The 18,198-nt window shown below is 51.5% G+C and overlaps 7 protein-coding genes across 7 annotated transcripts; 3 read left to right on the forward strand and 4 right to left on the reverse strand.

Moving 5' to 3' along the window:
* Nucleotides 1-684: 684 nt before the first annotated feature.
* Nucleotides 685-2,063, forward strand: ASPBRDRAFT_124168 (NAD(P)/FAD-dependent oxidoreductase; the record flags this gene model as incomplete). Its single annotated transcript, XM_067617672.1, has 2 exons — nt 685-897; nt 969-2,063. 2 exons carry the CDS (start codon nt 685-687, stop codon nt 2,061-2,063), a joined length of 1,308 nt encoding a protein of 435 aa, XP_067479824.1.
* Nucleotides 2,064-2,172: 109 nt separating this feature from the next.
* ASPBRDRAFT_54395 (Zn(II)2Cys6 transcription factor) lies at nt 2,173-3,992 on the reverse strand (the record flags this gene model as incomplete). Its single annotated transcript, XM_067627230.1, has 5 exons — nt 2,173-3,329; nt 3,380-3,619; nt 3,671-3,772; nt 3,854-3,874; nt 3,953-3,992. The coding sequence occupies 5 exons, from the start codon at nt 3,990-3,992 to the stop codon at nt 2,173-2,175; spliced, it is 1,560 nt and encodes a 519-aa protein (XP_067479825.1).
* A 463-nt stretch (nt 3,993-4,455) lies between these two features.
* Nucleotides 4,456-5,811, reverse strand: ASPBRDRAFT_42299 (uncharacterized protein). Its single transcript, XM_067624768.1, has 2 exons — nt 5,785-5,811; nt 4,456-5,717 (listed from the first exon to the last, which is right to left on the reverse strand). The coding sequence occupies exons 1-2, from the start codon at nt 5,800-5,802 to the stop codon at nt 4,509-4,511; spliced, it is 1,227 nt and encodes a 408-aa protein (XP_067479826.1). The 5' UTR covers nt 5,803-5,811; the 3' UTR covers nt 4,456-4,508.
* Nucleotides 5,812-9,987: 4,176 nt separating this feature from the next.
* On the forward strand, nt 9,988-11,582 carry ASPBRDRAFT_150774 (uncharacterized protein; the record flags this gene model as incomplete). The annotated part of the gene is made up of 2 exons (XM_067619321.1): nt 9,988-10,613; nt 10,703-11,582. The coding sequence occupies 2 exons, from the start codon at nt 9,988-9,990 to the stop codon at nt 11,502-11,504; spliced, it is 1,428 nt and encodes a 475-aa protein (XP_067479827.1). The 3' UTR covers nt 11,505-11,582.
* Nucleotides 11,583-11,912: 330 nt separating this feature from the next.
* On the forward strand, nt 11,913-13,274 carry ASPBRDRAFT_175844 (pyrroline-5-carboxylate reductase family protein). The gene is made up of 2 exons (XM_067619814.1): nt 11,913-12,122; nt 12,182-13,274. Exons 1-2 carry the CDS (start codon nt 12,083-12,085, stop codon nt 13,105-13,107), a joined length of 966 nt encoding a protein of 321 aa, XP_067479828.1. The 5' UTR covers nt 11,913-12,082; the 3' UTR covers nt 13,108-13,274.
* Nucleotides 13,275-14,074: 800 nt separating this feature from the next.
* ASPBRDRAFT_123612 (cAMP-dependent protein kinase) lies at nt 14,075-15,431 on the reverse strand (the record flags this gene model as incomplete). The annotated part of the gene is made up of 4 exons (XM_067617618.1): nt 14,075-14,794; nt 14,902-15,026; nt 15,096-15,188; nt 15,254-15,431. The coding sequence occupies 4 exons, from the start codon at nt 15,429-15,431 to the stop codon at nt 14,075-14,077; spliced, it is 1,116 nt and encodes a 371-aa protein (XP_067479829.1).
* Nucleotides 15,432-15,892: 461 nt separating this feature from the next.
* On the reverse strand, nt 15,893-17,519 carry ASPBRDRAFT_206496 (V-type proton ATPase proteolipid subunit). Its single transcript, XM_067621772.1, has 8 exons — nt 17,078-17,519; nt 16,984-17,001; nt 16,912-16,924; nt 16,760-16,842; nt 16,577-16,689; nt 16,431-16,515; nt 16,284-16,369; nt 15,893-16,235 (listed from the first exon to the last, which is right to left on the reverse strand). Exons 1-8 carry the CDS (start codon nt 17,123-17,125, stop codon nt 16,193-16,195), a joined length of 489 nt encoding a protein of 162 aa, XP_067479830.1. The 5' UTR covers nt 17,126-17,519; the 3' UTR covers nt 15,893-16,192.
* Nucleotides 17,520-18,198: the final 679 nt, after the last annotated feature.

Genomic DNA, 18,198 nt, shown 5'->3' on the forward strand with positions numbered 1-18,198 from the left:
GTTTTGAGAAACATGCCTTAATGCCAGGATGTTCGAATTTCCAACCTCACCTTCTCACGACAAGACTGACATTGACTTTGCCAGCTGCAGGATGGAGCCCCCGCACTCCTATCGGCTATCGCCATGTATCCCCTCATGCAAGACCCACCGACTGATTATCGCTCTGGAGTCTGGAGGCTAGATACTCGCTAGACAGCCGATACAGCTATCTATTAGCGTCACCGCCTATCTCCAGACCCTCGCATACACTAACCGTCGATCATCGTTCACGCTAACGCCTCCAACCCTCCCTTCTTCTCCAAGATGACAACCCCCCGCATGAACAGTAAGATAGTGTATCCGGTATGTATCGCCTGCGCTAACCCACAATTCTGAATGAACCAGACGCTCGAGCCACCGCGATAAGCTGCACCTTTTAGTATGCTTGCCGTTGCTGGTATGTGCACTCCAATTGTGGTGGAGGTACAGCCGGGGGCAAGTGCCGACCTGTTCAACAATCACAGCATGCTACTTGAGCATGGTCTGATCCATCTGAATTGCCAATGGATTGCTTTACTACTAGTAGTATATAATCCCATTGCAACGCATCACCAACAAATCAATCTCTCATGCTCCCACTCAGTAATCATCACTTGAGCTAACAGTCCCCTCTTCACACTTACAATTGTGCCCGCACATACCACAATGGTATCGACTTCCAAATCCGATCCCATCGCCATCATTGGAGCCGGTGTCTTCGGGCTCACCACGGCCCTCCACCTCTCCAGCAATGGCTTCACCAACGTTTCCGTCTTCGAAAGAGACAACCAAGTCCCAGCCCGTTATTCCGCCGGTCACGACATCAACAAGATTGTGCGCGCAGAATACGAAGACCCGTGGTACACTGAACTGACACTTGTATGTGCTCCCCTCCCTAACATTTTCCCTCCCCCACAACCCACGCCACTAACACCTCCTCTCCCCTACAGCAAGCCATTGAAGGCTGGAAAACCCCCCTCTACGCCCCACACTACCACCAAACCGGCTTCCTTCACCTCGTCTCCGGCGCGGCCCCCGGAAAAGCCTCGCAAACAATGAACCGCTTCCTCGCGTCAATCCGCAACCACCCCACCTACAAAGGCAAACTCACGACCATCAAAACCCCAGAGGACATCAGAAACATCGCCTGGCAACTCACCGGGCCCCTGCCAGGCTGGAACGGCTACTTCAACCAACTAGCCGGTTACGCGCACTCAGCCAACGCCCTCCGCGCCGTCTACGAAGCCGCCGCAGCCCGCGGCGTGAAATTCTTCCTCGGCGAAGACATCGGCAAAGTCACCGAACTAATCTACTCTCCCACAAACAAGAAACAAGTAACGGGGGTCCGCACCGGTAATGGAAAAATCTACCCCTGCAAACTAGCCGTTGTAGCCATCGGCGCCGCAGCAGCCACTCTCGTCCCAGAAGCAGGAGGCCAAGTCGTCGCCAAATCCTGGTCCCTGGGGCATGTCAAACTCACAGACGATGAGGCCTCCATGCTCCGTGGGATCCCTGTGACGTATGCTCGCGATCTGGGATTTTACTTTGAGCCGGATCCGAAGACCAATCTGCTGAAGATCTGCCCTATGGGTGGCGGGTACATTAACACGAATCCGGCATCTGGAGTATCGTATCCGCCTGCGACGTTGCAGGAGAGCGATGGAGTGTTGCCGGCGGAGGATGAGAAGAGGATGAGGAGACTGTTGAGGGAGTCATTGCCGCAGTTTGCGGATCGGCCGTTTGTGGAGAAGAAGTTGTGTTGGTTTGCGGATACGAGTGATTCGGAGTTTATTATTGATTTTGTGCCGGAGACGGAGGGGTCGGTGGTGCTTTGCTCGGGTGATTCGGGACATTTGTTTAAGATGTTGCCGATTGTTGGGGACTGGGTGTTTACGTTGCTAAAGGAGAGGAAGCAGGGGGTGGATCGGTGGAGGTGGAAGGGGGACAAGAAGAAGTCAGGCAAGTGGGAGGGAGATGTCAGTTGGCGATTGGGTGAGACTAGGGAGTTTGAGGAGATCAGACCGACTCCGGCTCCGAAGTTGTAGAGTTGATTTTATGCTGCATGAATTGGGATTCTTGATTGCTATGAGTGTCATATAAGTTCGTTTAGCTGTCGTCATACATCATTAAAGGGTACAGTTGAGAGGGTCGGAGCTACGACAAAGCCAATTTCCAATTCATCCGGCTGATAATCATTTGCCAATCGAATCCACTTCCGCACTCATGAGGGTTCAAGTCTCGAAACTTCCACACCGTCTCTGTGGCTTTCCGCACTATCGGAATGTTGCTCACTGGCCATGCGTGAGAGAGATAGGTGAAGTAGTTCAGAACGCGCACCCGGTCCTCATCGGCAGTGGACAGACAGCCCGCCAGGAACAGTGGCCACATTGGAAAGAGCTGTCGCTCCTGGTCCTCCCGGATGACCTTGCCAATGTGATTCAGGAGCTTTCCTAGCAGTGTCTGAAGAGCTGGCTGGGTTAAGGGGATATCACACGCCAGCTGCAGATATAGATCAGCAGCCATGCGAAAGCACTCTCCGCAGGTTGTTAAGTATTCGCTGTCGGGAGAGTGCTCTTTCGGCAAGAGGTCTAGCTCGCTCCGCAGTGACATGGCCCGCTGCATCATCTCTCCTTCGGAAAAGAAGGAATTGCAGCCATTGCGACGGAGTTTCTGTTTCTGGCCGACCAAGTCGGTTGCCCGAGCGATGATGTCGAGCAAGCTGAGGGAGCAGCCAAAATGGGGTTGGATCTCCGTCCGCTCGTCTGTGTAGTTAACTCCGAGAGTTGTGCATTGCGAGAAAAAGTCCATGCCATGGTCGATTCCAGTCTGGGACTCTAGCAGACGTTCGGCATCCTTGTCAAGCAGATCATCATGGCAGCCCGTGGTGCGGAAGAAGACGGTACGAGACTGGAAGTAGCTCCGAGCGAAAAACAAAATCTCGGGATCGATCATACTAGAGCAGCTGTTTATGATGGCAAAGGCTCCCTTGGCATGACGCACCCACTCCGGCTGGCAGCCTGAGGCAATTTCCAGGGTGCACAGAATGAGACAAGTCATGAGTGCCTCGCTTGCATTACTGACATCCGATAGAGATTTTCGCAGTGACTGCAAGGCAAGAGATTTGTACGAAAGCGCTAGCCGTTCGTAGTTTATGTGTGTCGGCACCGTTTCGGCGCGTCGATCATTGGCGCTGACAGACAGAACCGCGTAGAGCAATGGTCTCCGTCCGCAGCAAAAGGGGACAACTAGAGATCGAAACTTGTTTCTCGAATCGTCACGGAACACTCTCACTCTGCTAATCACCTGTAGATCTGTGTATATATTAGCCTTGGATATGCCAGCCGTTTCCCGGTTCACTCACAATATTGAAAAAGTTGCTGCTCGAGCCCACTGCAATCAACTAGAGGGGATGCAAAGACGGATCCTTCTAGTCTGACAGGGTTTAGTGCGTGGCCATTTACATTCTTGGTGCGTGTATCATTTTTTTCTGCGGGTACAATTTCTTGATTGTGCTCAGATGATAGCAAGGCGACATCCTCGGCCGAAACGGAGATGAAGTGCCTCCGATTCTGCTTCTTTACAGGTAGCCGGTAGCCATTCGCTAGAGTCGATTAGAATAAAGGCCCAAGCGCTATATGCAAGGAAGTCTTACCAAGAGAGATCTTAAAGCGTAGGGTGATCAGTTGCGAGTTCTCCGACAGATACGGGCACTCGAATCCGCGCACGATACAGTTCCTGCAGGCGGGTTTCTCCTCTGATTTGGCAATTGGTCAGCTCCGGCGCTCTGTGGCACTAAGAGCAGTAGGTACTAAGTGTAGTAGGTTGTAGATCTTACCTCCGCAGCGACGCTTGCGCTCTGAGATACCTTATCAGCACGAGGACATTGGACAGCGTGGCCATGCAGGCGGCCGTTTGACCAAGCGGATAGACTTACTCTTGCAAGCCAAGCAGCCAGTTCGACTCCGGACGTTCATTTTGACTGATTGGAGGAGATGCTAGTCAAGAACAGGGTGCAGCTAGCGAGATGACAGAAGAGGAGTATGAGTGGTTGCAGCGAGGGGTAGTAATTCGGGAACAAGAAGGAAGGCCATCCCAAAGTGTGAGGAGCTTATCAAGACAGCCAGCCAAAATGCGGGGGTTAGCGGGAGATAAGGGGCCTCTTCCTTTCTGGGAATGGCGCGCGGCTGCCATTTCAGTCCCCGCCTCGTTGCCTTGATCTTCTTTTTGCTGTTCAGGGTCCACCATCACGTTAGGAGGCGCGGGATTGCGTGCTTCACCTTATCTGGACTTACACCACGTCTATCTACTATCGACTATCGACTATCTACTATCTACTTTCTAGTATTATCCTGGGTCTCTTCGGATTCCCAGTAGACCTTAGGAGTTTGGTGGGACTTCCAGAGTACAAGGTGTACTCTTTCAACACCTTTTAACTGATACAAGTAGTCAGTCAATTATGAGTCTATTTACAATAAAAGGTAGATGATAGTCTACACGCTATCCATGTTCCTCTGCTCTGCCTTGGGAATCAGAGCACGACGGTCCTCATCCCCTCTAGATGGTGGATCAAGACCAGCATACTTATCGCCAGCCTCCTCGTCATCATCATCATGCTCATCAAAGCCGTCATCCGAAGCAAGAGCAAAGTCCTCTGCCTCCAGACGATTATACACCTGGCGCCGGCGCCACCACATAACTCCCGCAGCAATCGTCACCAACACAACAACAGTCAGCCCACTCGCCAAGAAGACTACCGTGTTTGTCGACAATCCAGTGGTGATCTTCTCCGAGGGGATAAAGGTGGACTCAGGCTCATCATAAGTATCATGAGCAACTGATAAATCCGCCGTGTCCAGGTCCACAACTTCAGTCGATCGAAGTACGTTTCCCTGGCTATCCAAGGCTTCGGCCCAGATATAGCGCCAGTCGGTCTCCCCCACTGTCAACTTGGTTTCAAAGCCTGTCCGGCGTGATGCCGCTATTATTTCGCCTTCTTCGTCAAGTTCGTCGCTGGCTGCTCCCCGGATAACCCAGTTGGCTACTTCCGTTGCTCCGTTCCAGCTAACGTACATGACCAGCTCACCTTCCTCGTTCGTACGCGGTGCGATAGCAGGGTCCCACCAGGGTGTGGCGGACCAGTCCATCTTATAAGCGCGGTAGTTATCGAGCGCATCAGGGATATCGTCGCTGTGCCACGGAGAAAACTGCACGTCCATGACTGTCTCTCCCGACGAGCTGTGCTCGGTAAATGTGGGACACCGCCCCCAGCCAATAAATACATTGCCCAAATCATCGGCAGAGGGCGAGAGAGCCTGCATGCTCCCTTGGCTCTGGGCCTGAAGGTGGGACGGGTGGTGGAACTCGCGTAAGAGTTGCACGGTCGGGGGTGAAGCAGTGTCATTGATAGCAATGTGGAGGCCGCGTGAGCAATCGGTGTCGCAGACGCCGTGACTGGTAACCTTGACATGGTTGTCAAATAAGGTCATTTGGGTCTCGTCGGTTCCGGGAACGAATTGAGCGTGGTGCTGCCACTGCATTGACAGCACGGGCGCGGCTGACTCGGCTTCTTTGGCGCGGGGCAGCTCAACGAAGTCGTTACGCTTGCCTCCCATGGTCCATATGATGTCGCCTGTTTTTCCGTCGATGAGGTATATGGCATGCAAGTGACGAATGGAAATGAGATAGTTGCCTGCTTTGGTCTAGATACCATGGCATGTCAGAACGTGTTTATAGCTTATTGTCGGGAGACGTATGTCCTCCTCTTACCTTCTGGATGCTGTTCATATGATACGCATCCCAACCTCTGCCCATGGGCTCATAGGAGTCCGTGGGGTTAATGTGATCGAGGGCTCGCCAGTCGAAAAGCACCTCATTAGTTTCGAGGTCGATCTCTTGGAAAATGGAGTCCAGGACCTCAAATCGAGGGGGCGTTAACCAGCCTTTGTCTGTGAAGTCCGATGCACGGGCGTTGAGCGCGTTGACGCCTGTGACCAAAGCCGTTCCATTTCCTGTGAATGCAAATTCGTGGAGGTCGCTGTGCACTTTGATGTTTTGTGCCCATACTTTATAGACCAAGCGGTAGGTGTCGTCGTAGGCGAGGCCATAACCGTCACCAATGCCATCGCCTTTCTCTCCTTCCCAAAAAGTCAAATACTTCTTGCCGAAGTTCTCTTGGACACGGGTACCGAACACGTTCTTGAAGGTGCGGTTCATATAGACGGCACTCAAGTCGTTGGCATCCAAGATGAGCGGCGACGAGAGTGGTGAGGAGTCGTTACCATCATGTTTGATGAATATATGGGACCCCGTCTCAGAGATGGCATCTTGGTCCCATACGTTGACCTGTAGGAGGGGTGCATATTCGGAGCTGGAATGGAATTCCAAGTGAGGACGGTGTCCTAGCGCACCGTCATTGTACTCTTGGTAGTTGATGGATACATAATCTCCGCGGGCTGTCCGAGCGAACGCGGCAATGCACGCCCAAATAAGGGGAGGAATCATTATTACCCCGACACAAGACGTGGTAGGCGGCGGGAAATCAGCTCCAGCGACATTGCCAGAATAAAGATTTGAGGTTGAGTTCCCTCAAATGTATTTGGAGGGCGCCAGCCATGCTAAATGGCAGGCCGGGTTTTTCTTAGGAGGGGAACACACGTCCAATAACGGCTTGACGAACGGATATGTGTACAGCGGACTCTGTAGCTTGCGTACGCGTCTTCTGGTCATGGCGCCTGTTCTCCAGGCCACGCCTCCCACCCAGGGGTTGCCGGGATTGTGGGACAGCGATCCACGGACAAGAACCGAAGGCTACTAGTATAGTTGACTAAGTGGATAGTAAGCCGATTAAACTGGGGGTAATAAACCTCCACGCCCAACCAGTCCTCCTTGACATCCCGTGGGATGACTGGAATATAGAAAGATGTTTTAAACCGAGATGCGGCACTTTGATCGACGTATCGCATCGGCGGTTCGCCAGCCCCGAGCTGTCGACTCAGAGGATGTCGTTGACCTCGTCAGATTCTGCTGATTCGTGTGCCCGATGGGGCTTTGAGTGGATCCCATTCGTTATCTCCTGGTTCCGTTCGGTTATCTCGGTTGGCACTAAACTAAATTCTGTGCCTCAAGGCCGACGACGTCTGGAGCTTCCCGGCAAGCATTCGTTGCATGACGTGGCTCATGACGGCCACGCGACACTTAGGGAGAAATCTTTGACTGCAGTGGCGTATACACAGTCGTGATGTGCAGATACTTTTTTGGGTGAGGATAAGGGCAGCGTTTGGCACCTGTTGCGCCCAGTCAGGAGAGTCTCGCCTGTGATTCCGGCGGAGAACTTAGCCAAGCAGCAAGCGCTTGGCATTTTGGAAAGAGATAACGATTTGCATAGAACGCGAAATGTTGACCAAATCCCCATGAAAGTATACACCCCAGGTATAGTTATGCAGGCTATTTTTAGAGAGTCAGGAAGCTGTGGATGTGTATCGGATGACTTCAACTTATCCTGAAGTTCCTCGAAAATGGAGCCATCCACAACGGGAATGGCCTCACCGCCCGCTCATGTGCCGAAAATGTGGCGGATACTAAGGATATATATAGTACTGCTTACCATGCAAACACTAGGCTAGTTAAGGCCGAATATAACTATTAAAATTTACTAACGCTTCAGTCAGGATTGGCTGGACTGAGTTTAAGGTTGTAAAATAGGACTGCCATGGATAGGTCAATGTGTACTAATATAACTTGGCAAGGATTTGATAGGCAGTGCACTTGCTTCAGGCAATGAAGGCGGAATCGAAATCTTCTTAGATTCATCCTGCTACATTCCTGACGATGCCCGTTGAGATGATATTTCTATCCACCCACAAGCATACTACGAAATGATGTACCTATTGACAAACTGAATGTCTTAGGCTTCGCAATTTTCGAACGCTTATGTTCCTTTTCATGTTCACATCTCCTGGGGAAATACTCTTCGCATGTCCCAAATACTTATATCCACCCTAATGAAAAGAAACTCAACTCAGCGCCATCATATACAAGGGTCCCGAAGTTCTACCATCATTGGCCTTCAAGTAGGAAGAAGGTGTCGAAGATCTCGAGGGTTACGACTCAGTTGGTTGTCACCCGACTTAAATCGGCGACTGATATCTCGACCGTCGCTACGAGGTCGTCCATAAGCTAGGTTACGGTGGCTACTCAACTATCAGACTTGCCAATAATTGTCTAATGGCGAGATACATCAAGTCAAAGAGACTCATCGCTGTTGCCCCTAAGGAGTGTTAGGAAGTACAGCGCGACGCGCATTTAGCCCCGGGTATACACATCACCATGGCCGAGGTTGCTTCGTCATTGTTGGACATTCGAAATCAATGGACCACAATGGGCGACACCTATGAGTTGTGAACAGCCAGGTGTAGTATTAGGGATCAATGAAGCAGCATGACTTGGGGCTGGTTGGGGGCGGGGGGGTTTCAGGAGTGTGACTTGAGCTATATCGGCTCAGCTTCAATAGGGTTGGACTATCTTCGCTCGTAGCGTGTGATTTATGGTGGTAGTTCAATCAAGTCATGCGCCATATTCCCAATATTTGTGTGCATTAAGGGATAGAGAGACCCCTTCACGGAAGTTTTGAGTCCAGTAGAGATGAAAGTTCTTGAAGGGTTATTGGGATCGATGCTGACTTATGATCCTTTGGAGCACATCATTATGAGGGCTGCGGTAAACTCAAGGATCGCTGTATAAATGAGGCTAGCCAGCTGTGAAAACCTTAGGTATGCTAGATTCTCGGTAATGTCTTGGTCCGATTATGAATGATTTTTCTGTATATTCTGCAAATCAGCAAATAGTTTAATAATGGAGTGGCTCAGACATGTCCATTTCCTCTGTGTCCTTTCAGTAACAAGGGAGTGGTGTATCGTCACGCACCTGCCTGTCTGTTCATAATATAGCTCCAAATTCCGAGAGCCCTTCGGCTGCTAGATGGCTTCAAGGACCGGTGCGGCCGTAAACACAACGGATAGGCTGTATGACTTCTGCAGGCCCTTAATTCTATGGAAGACACGATATCGATTGATAGGTCATAACTGCCATTGCTAGATGACATTGAAACGCAGAGTCGGATTCATGGCCCACTAGGGATTCGTGAATTCGCAGCCCCCCGGGAAGGCTGGCAGTGGGACAAACGCAGTAAACAGCGGAAGCCATAGCGTTTGTTGCACATGACTTCCAATTGAGCAGAGTCAGTCATGTGGATTGGCGGTCAATGGTCTTACGTGCTGGCCTGCTTCCGCTGTATACTACAGATGTCCCTGAAAATAGCTTCATTCAGCATGCCATGGCAATGAGTATGGGCACGCCTTTCTATATAGGTACTTAATCTTTATTCACTGTCAATGCTCTTCATTCCCAGAGCGCTTATCAGAGCACAGGGCAGAATATGAACATGACAATATCTCGATATCTATATACAATATGTACGGCTTTCGAACTCTCATATCGGACACTGTGGTCAATCTAGGCAATCTGGAGACCTCGTATAGGCAAGAACAAGACAGATAGACACCCAGTTGTCTCCCAAATTTAACACTATTGACACGGTAGGGCTGCCGAATTAAGCCTACCCCTCACTCAATAAGCATCAACTCAGGGACTGTCCGAAACCCGGCCATTTCCTGCCTATGGGAACCGTCAGACACGTCAATTAGATCCAGTCGGTACGAATGGAAGCGTAATTCAGCATTGATACATGAGTAAGTAGATTACTGATAGCACTGGTGTTGTAGAGGGCACCAATGAGCGGCATTCCCCTGCTCCAAGTGGTCATCTTATCAGCTCCCAAGACATGCTTATCCCTATCATTGAGGAGACGAATGCACCCCGCAGCTAGCGATCCAAGGGTATAAAGATGTCTCCTCGTATGCCAACAGTTCCTTCATCTTCAGATCTCTTTCATCTCTTCAACGTTCACATACCATGTCCAACCTCCTGTGCAGGACACCGGTTGGCCAAAGGGCACGAACCAGTGTCATTACAAGGCCTACTTTAGTCCTTCAGACTCTCCGATATTGCTCTACAGGGACCACCTTTGAGAAAGTCCCCAGCATCTCCTCCTCTGTAGCCAAGTCACAGGCTACAGAGAAACCCTCCTCTGCACCACCTCATTCTGTCCTCCCTACCAAGACTCTCCTACGGTCCTTCCTCGTGACCACCATCTCCTCCCACCAAGCCCTCCTCGTGCCTTGTTTGTCCATCCTATCTTTCCTTACCAAGCCCCGAGGTGCCTTACTCGATGTGGACCGCAACCCTCTCATCCATTGGTTCCTCAAAAAGACATTCTACGACCACTTCTGTGCGGGGGAAAAGGAGAGCCAAGTCCGGGACAAGATCCGCCAAATCAAAAGTACAGGGCTCCGAGGCGTAATTCTGACCTACGCGCGGGAGACAGTGCAGGATTCCAGCACGAACCAGACCCAATTCGCTCACAGCCAGGTGTCCCAAAAGGCAACCGACTCACAGTCATGCGAGTTCATTGCAGCCTGGCGGGAGGGTTACCTAAAGACAGTGGATATGCTTGGTGAAGGTGACTTCCTTGCCCCAAAGTAAGTCGATCCCCCAGAGTCCAGGGATTACTTTACCTGATCCGGCGGACAGAGGAAAAAGGAAAGTAGATGCTAATCCCTGCTATCAGGCTCACTGGGGCCGGACCCAAAGTCACAGAGGCATTCGCCTCCGGACAACCCGTCCCCACACAAATGGTCGAGGCCTTGGATGAAGTGTGCCAGCGGGTCGTCGAGAAGAACGCTCGTCTCCTCATGGACGCCGAACAGCATTCGTTCCTCCAAGGGATCCACAACCTCACATTGGACATGATGCGCAAGTACAACCGAAACGGCAAGGCAGTGGTATACAACACATACCAGGCTTATCTCAAAAGTACGCCGAGCACGATAGCGTCGCACATGGAGATAGCAGACAAGGAAGGATTTACGTTTGGATTGAAGCTGGTGCGGGGAGCGTACATGAGGTCGGACCCGAGACAGCTCATCCACGATACGAAGCCTGACACCGATATCGCGTACAACTCCATCGTGCGGGGCGTCTTGCAGCAGCGTTATCAGGGTTTCGGAGAATCTGGACGCAGATTTCCCACGACGGATTTGTTTCTGGCTACGCATAATATCGAGAGTGCTGTGGCGGCGCATGAGCTGCACCAGGCTCGGTTGCAGGCGGGGCTTCCCACTGGCCGAGTGGAGTTCGGCCAGCTGCTGGGCATGGCGGATGGGGTCAGTTTCGGGCTGTTGCAGTTGAAAGATCAGAACAATGTGGCTCCCGGTGTGTACAAGTGCTTGACTTGGGGCAGTATGGGAGAGTGTCTGGGTTATTTGGTGCGGAGAGCCGCGGAAAATAGGGATGCTGTGTCGCGCACTATGACTGAGCATTTGGCGCTGAAGGCGGAGGTGAAGAGGCGAGTTAGGGCTTTCTTCTGGTAGAATCATTGCTTTCGATTTAGCTGTATGTATGGAGTATGACCGTGATGAATGAATGCAATGATGGTATCTATTTCTGTGTCTCCAATTCTATTTCTGCTATCTCCATAAGTTCCTCCTTGTAAGCTGCATTTTCAGGATATTTTTCCCAACCATGGCATCTGTAGCCGATGCAAGGTGGCCATCTAAGGCTGTATGCAGTCACAAGAGCAATCATCTGAGCTGCAGATAAACTCGACCGTTATCGGCCGGGGAGAAACAAGTAGGTTTTACTAGGGCATACCGAAAAGTGTAGCTAGAATAGCCGCCAGCCTGCAGTGCGACCCACCGATGTCCGGGTGGATCTGGATATACTTCAATTTGGAGTCATTCCATAGTTTCAGTGAGGGGTAGTAAGTAGTAAGTAGGATGAGGAGAACTGTCACGTCTTCATCCCTCCAGCATATGTTGTTTCTTCTTCCTTCAACTCAATCAGTCTTAAGTCTTTCTCGTGACACTCACTCACTATCTCGAGACCATCATCTACATTGCCATCTACTTGCAATACACTCATCCCACCACACAACCGCACAACCACAACCATGTCTACACCAGAGAACACCCTCGCCATCCTCGGCTGCGGTACATTCCACTTCCCAAGTACCCTCCATGTGCATCCATATTCTAACAGATTATCCCAGGAAAAATGGGCATCGCCATCCTCAACGGCCTCCTAACCACCCAACCCACCACCAATACAGATACCACCTCCACCACCCCCCTCCCAACACACTTCATCGCGACCGTCCGTTCACCCACTTCACAAAAGAACCTCTCAACCCAATTCCAATCCCATCTCAGCACCAATAACCTAACCATCTACCCCTCCACCTCCAACCATGAAGCCATCACCTCCGCCAACACCATCATTCTAGCCTGCGATCCAGTCGACATCCCCTCCCTCCTCACCGACCCGTCCACAAGAGCCGCCCTCTGCAATAACAACAGCAACCCTCCCAACTCCTCCCCAAAACTCCTCATCAGCATCGCCGCCGGCTGGACCGTCTCCTCCCTACGCGCCCTCCTCTCCAACCCATCATCTAGTAACCTCTACATTGTCCGCGCGCTACCCAACATCTGCGCCACAATCTCCCAATCTATCACAGCGATCGAGATCCCTCCAAATGGGGAAGAGATCCAGTCTGTGCCGGAGTCACTTATCTCCCTCACCGAAGGAATCTTCAATAAAATCGGACGCACAGTCCAAGTAAGACCCTATCAAATGGACACGTTCACAGTGCTGGGCGGGTCGACGCCAGCGTTTGTGGCGGTGTTCGTGGAGGCGTTGGTGGATGGCGGGGTGGCGATGGGGTTGGGGAGGGAGGAGGCGCGGTTGACGGTTGCGCAGGTGTTGAGGGGAACGGGGGATTTGTTGCTCGCTGGGGAGCATCCGGCGTTGTTGAAGGATCGGGGGACGTCGCCGGGGGGGTGTACGATGGGGGGACTTTGTGTGTTGGAGGAAGGGGGGTTTAGGGGTGTGGTGGCGAGGGCGGTTAGGGAGGGGGTGTGTGTTGCGGAGGGGATGGGGAGGGGGGTTGGGTTGGTAAATGGGACGGGGAGGAAGTAGGTAATAAGTACTTGGTGTGGTAGTGTCATGGCATGTATATCGTGATGCTTGGTTCTGGGGGATGTGGTTGGAAGGTGTGTGTGTTATGTATCTTTCATCATAAATATCATTTGTATTCAAAATCGTGGTAAGCATCATTGTACTATGTATCCAATTGTATGTCTCGCAGTGTCATCCAGACAAAAAAGTACAGAAGTAATATCAATTGGGCCCCCTTCACCATAATTTTAAAAAGCAACCCCCCGAGGACCTCTCAAAGGTGGACAGAAAGCATGTGCAAGAAATTAAACACTCGTTACTCATTATCGTGACTGGAAGAACACCTGACTTATCTGCTTGGCGAGACAGAATGTGAACCGGCAGAGCCCCTGAGAGTCCCACTTGAAGACGGTTGAGTAGCCGGCCCATGCTCGATGTATCCGAGCTGTAGGTGTCAATGACTGGCTCGCCAATCTGTAACGCTCGGGAGTAGGAAAAGAAAGTAAGAAGAAGCACATCATGCTTGGATAATTAGAGATGACTGAAAGTATTGATCGAAACAAGGCTCGTTACAGGATCCGAGAGGTGTGATGTCGCTGATGACTTTCCTTTATAGCGTGCTCGCAAAGGCGTGTCCAGTCGGGGCCTGTAGCCCGCGTTCATGTCGAGTAGCCAGATCGGATATGGCAGAAGCAATGCAGCTAGACATCACACGAATTTTTGGTGCGTTGCAACGCGCAGTAGATGGTAGGGTGGGGCATCAATAGCCCTTCGAGAGAAATGAGCCAAGTGCCGTAAACGCTGCAAGACTTTGTGGGCTATATTGCGGTCCAGGCACAAGTCTGCTACCAGAATGGCTTCAGTAGCCTGTCATGAAGGATACACTCTGGTTAAGTCACCAGCCGGTTGCGCTTGGAAGGCATAAGCGGTCGTCGCCGGGACGACAAGGAATGGCCTGACACAAAAGCAATCAACAGCGGCTGATCGATCAGAAATCAGCAAAAAGTGCCTCGTATTTGTCTCTCAAATCATCGGTGTAAATGCTCTGGTTCTTCACATCCGGATCGGGATATTCTTCAAAGTTTCCGGTATCCGCCGGATGATCAACCCGAGGGATGATGGGTCCCTTGATGCGGCGGTGGAACAGGTCATCCCAGTTGATGTCCTCGAAAAAGGGATGTGTCTTCACTCGAGCTGAGCCCCCGGAGATGTAGCCCAAACGCTCAGTCGGGTTGGTCTTGCAGAGCAGCGATATGATGTTCTGGGCTGCAGGCGACATGTTCTGAGGATAACGTATGTGACCCTCGACGATCTGCTCATAGATGCGCATTGGGTTTTGATCCCAAAACGGCGGTTGTCCCACAAGGAACTCGTATATTAGAATACCCAGAGCCCACCAGTCCACGGCCAGGCCGTGGCCGCTGTTATGAATGACTTCCGGGGCGAGATACTCGGGCGTCCCACAGAGAGTATAGGTCTCATGGTCGCCAACCTGTTTTGCGAATCCAAAGTCGACCAGTTTGATGTGACCCTCGGCGTCAAGCAGGATATTCTCGGGCTTGAGGTCTCGATAAACAACCCCTTCCACGTCATGAAGAAACTCGATGGTTAACGCTATCTCGGCCGCGTAGAACTTTGACGTATTCTCATTGAAGCGTCGTGCACGTCGTAGGTAGCTGAATATCTCGCCGCCAGGGCAATAGTCCAACTATGACGACATTAGTCTTCCACCATCATATATGCCACGGGTTTCAGTGCTCGGGTTGCAGGTTTGGTCGCGCTCGGCAGAAACACAGATGGCTCTAGGACTCGTACCAGCATGTATAAGTTCTGCGCATCGGAGAAGGAGGCAATCAACGTTGTGATGAAAGGATGGCCGGAAACGTCTGAGAGAGTCTTCCGTTCGTTGCGGACATGCTCGACTTGTTTCAGCTTGATCACTGCCATGTTACGAAACATGAAACGGTTAGCTAATTATACTGCAGCAATATCCATCACAATCGACATACCATCTGCCTTCCGGAGTATCTTCAGCGCGTAGACCCTGTCCTTGCGTTGCCTTTCGTCTTTTAACTTCACTAACCACACCCGAGCGAATGTGCCTGGGCACAAGAATGGCCGCCGTCAGACACTGGCTAGGTTGCGCAAGCGACGAAGCTAAGCTTACCTGTGCCCAGTGTCTTCAACAGTGCGAAGTCATTAACATTCAACCGTCGAGTTGATATCCCCAGCTGTTTCTCCTCAGCACGACCAGCGATGACGAACGGACTCATTCGACGCTGATGAGGCGGTCGGACTGAAGCCACTATCTCCTTTTCCCTTTCATGGATATCGTCCGACCCCATCTTAAACTGACTAGTTGGGACTGAAAATCTTTGCATCTCGTTAGCGCATCAATCGTTATCGTGGCCCTAGTAAATGGCAAGGGATCCTGTCGCGGAGGACCGCGGGGAGGGGAAGGTGTGGGGAGAAAAACAAGGAGTCGCTGGGGTAGCAATTGGGCGAGTACCTGGTCCCTTAAAGGTGGTAGAGGAATGCAGGAGAGTTAATATCGCACATAGAGATCGATCAGGGGGGACGACAACGGCGCGGGGATTCGCAAGAGGATTTTGCGGGATGGAAGAGCTTTGATGAGGCCGGTCTGGCTCTTCATCCAGCCGGCGGCGCTACGGGAAAGAATGAGACTCTGACGTTACCGGCCGGCGGGGCAGCCACTGGCCTGCGTGTTCGAGTCCCCTGACCGTCACCAGCCATCATCCCACTGCTCGGCATTTGCGATGATCTCTGGAAATGGAAATGGATTTAAACCCTGGGATACAAAGAGTATAGATAGATAATGACATTTCAGGTAACGTATATGCTATTTCGACACTCCAGCCATGTACTAGTACAGAACACCAGACCTCCCCGGACGAAAGGCATCGATACCAGTGTCAGCGCCAACGACTGATTGATCCCTGGGCAATCAACAGAACTGCCTCTCCTTGATCGCAATCTGGCTGCACTCATTTTTACAGCAGTAAAGTTTCTATCGGAGACAAAAACGTCCACAGTGGACGTGAGTGGCCAAGAACCGGGAACACCAAGCGCAACATGCAGAACCCGCTCAGCCAGAGCTTTTGGAGTTGAGAATCAAGCCAACAATCAATCTATCAGAGTAAGTATGGAATCTTAGCTGTAGTCGATGTAGCACATACCCATAGAGACCAAGAACCTCGCCAAAAATCAAGATAAGAATCATTCCGACATAAACTCGAGATTGCTGCATGTACGCACGAACACCCTGGACCCATTATTAGCACCTGCACACTTCCATCCAGACATTCCTCGCAATGACTGCTTACCGCATCTCCGACGACACCAATAGTATAGCCGGCAGCCACGCCTGCGAGGCCAACCGACAACCCCGCAGCAAGGTGCATAAAGCCACTTCCAAATATCATCAGATCAATCCGTGTATAGAGTAAGATGGCGAATCGGGAGAACGTACGTGTAGAGGCTCATATGCTTGTTCGGGGGAGGATCCATATCACCGGCGATGAGAACCGAGATGACGAGGCCGTAAACTGCGATAATACCGGACATGACAACGGGAATCAAGGACTGCACAAGTTAGTACAAGTACTGACAAGGCAATCAAACGCGACATAAAGCTAGAGCGGATGTAGCATACCTTCATAATCAGGTCCGGCCTGAAGGTTCCCACTCCGGAGATACCAATTCCTGACTTCGCCGTTCCATATGCGGCTCCCATTGCTGTATGAAGTGAGCTGGTATGTTCCCCTAACACTTAATCAATACCTCCAGCTTTGCGAATCGACATACATCCGAAAATCATCTTTGAAGTGGTGGTTAGCGTGCGGTGATCGGAACGGGTGGCGTGTAGTTGATACTCACAGCTGCCGCAATACCTGCCTGTTATGGAGTGTTAGCAAATGATACATGTCGCATAAGATACTCCGCATCAAGGCACAATAAAGGAGCAACTTACGAAGGAAAAGAACGGAGCGAACTTGGGGGAGAATTCGCTGTCCGCCATGATGACCGAATCCACCAGGAAGCACGAGGATAGAGAGAAGAGGAAGGGAAGGGGAAGGAAGTAGAAAAGGAAAGGAACAAAGAAGCGGACAAGTAAGACCCTAAATAAGTGTGACGAATCCTAGGCCAAAGCAGAAAGTCGAGCACTATCGTCTCCAGACGGTCAGTCGGAAGCAGCCAGCTGGATAGACACGATACGATAGCTTTGGCAGGTCGGCGGAATGAGAGGTTGACCGAAGTTGTCCGCCCGGGCCACCGTATAGGAGAAGGTGGCCTATCCGAGTTAGGAGTGACATGTGCCTGGTTCGACCCAACAACCCCCGTGCTCTTCCCTTCTCCTACACGGCCGCCGGTCCCATTCTTCACCAACTTCCCTGACAATAATAACTGACATCTGCCTACTACTTACTACTCCCTCCCTCTCCCTCCCCACTCTCTACTTCACTCTCTCTTCCTCTCCCTCCATAACCTTAAATCACTTCCCCCCTCCCCCCTCCTTCAACTCATCTTGCCTGGCCTTACCCCCCTCAGATTCTTTCTCTTAGTCCTCCCCCAGGCACGCCACCCCCAGTCTCGATCGATCGATCCCGCCCGAGGGAGCATGCTGAGGTTATGAACTTGCAGGGGCCCTGGCTTGCCGTTGCGCTCAAGGCTCCTAGCGCACTTGGATCGTCGTTAACACACCACGCGGTCTCCGACACCGTCCCCAGGCTTTCAAATCGCACCAACACCTACACACCAAAAGGCATGATACATCGAGGGGGCTTTTGCGTGTAGAGGCTTTTCTTCTCCTGTTTCGAATTTTATTCTTGTCTTATTCCAATCTTGATTCCCGCTTATAAATTATCGCCCCGTGGAGTATCTCGTTTTCTTTTTTCCCACCCGCGCCCTCCTCCTTCTCCTTACTCCACGATTCGAAACGATCTCCTCGCGACGCTCTGCACGCTCTCTACGACCGGATTCGATACCCTCCCTTCTTCCCACCTTTACCTACCCTCCTCTCGCCTCGTGTGATTCACTGTCTTGCCACCTTTCACCCGAGATATCCACCAGAGCCAGGAGTAAAGAGGGGGC

This window comes from Aspergillus brasiliensis (genome assembly GCF_001889945.1).
Source record: "Aspergillus brasiliensis CBS 101740 unplaced genomic scaffold ASPBRscaffold_5, whole genome shotgun sequence".
Classification (NCBI taxonomy): domain Eukaryota; kingdom Fungi; phylum Ascomycota; class Eurotiomycetes; order Eurotiales; family Aspergillaceae; genus Aspergillus; species Aspergillus brasiliensis.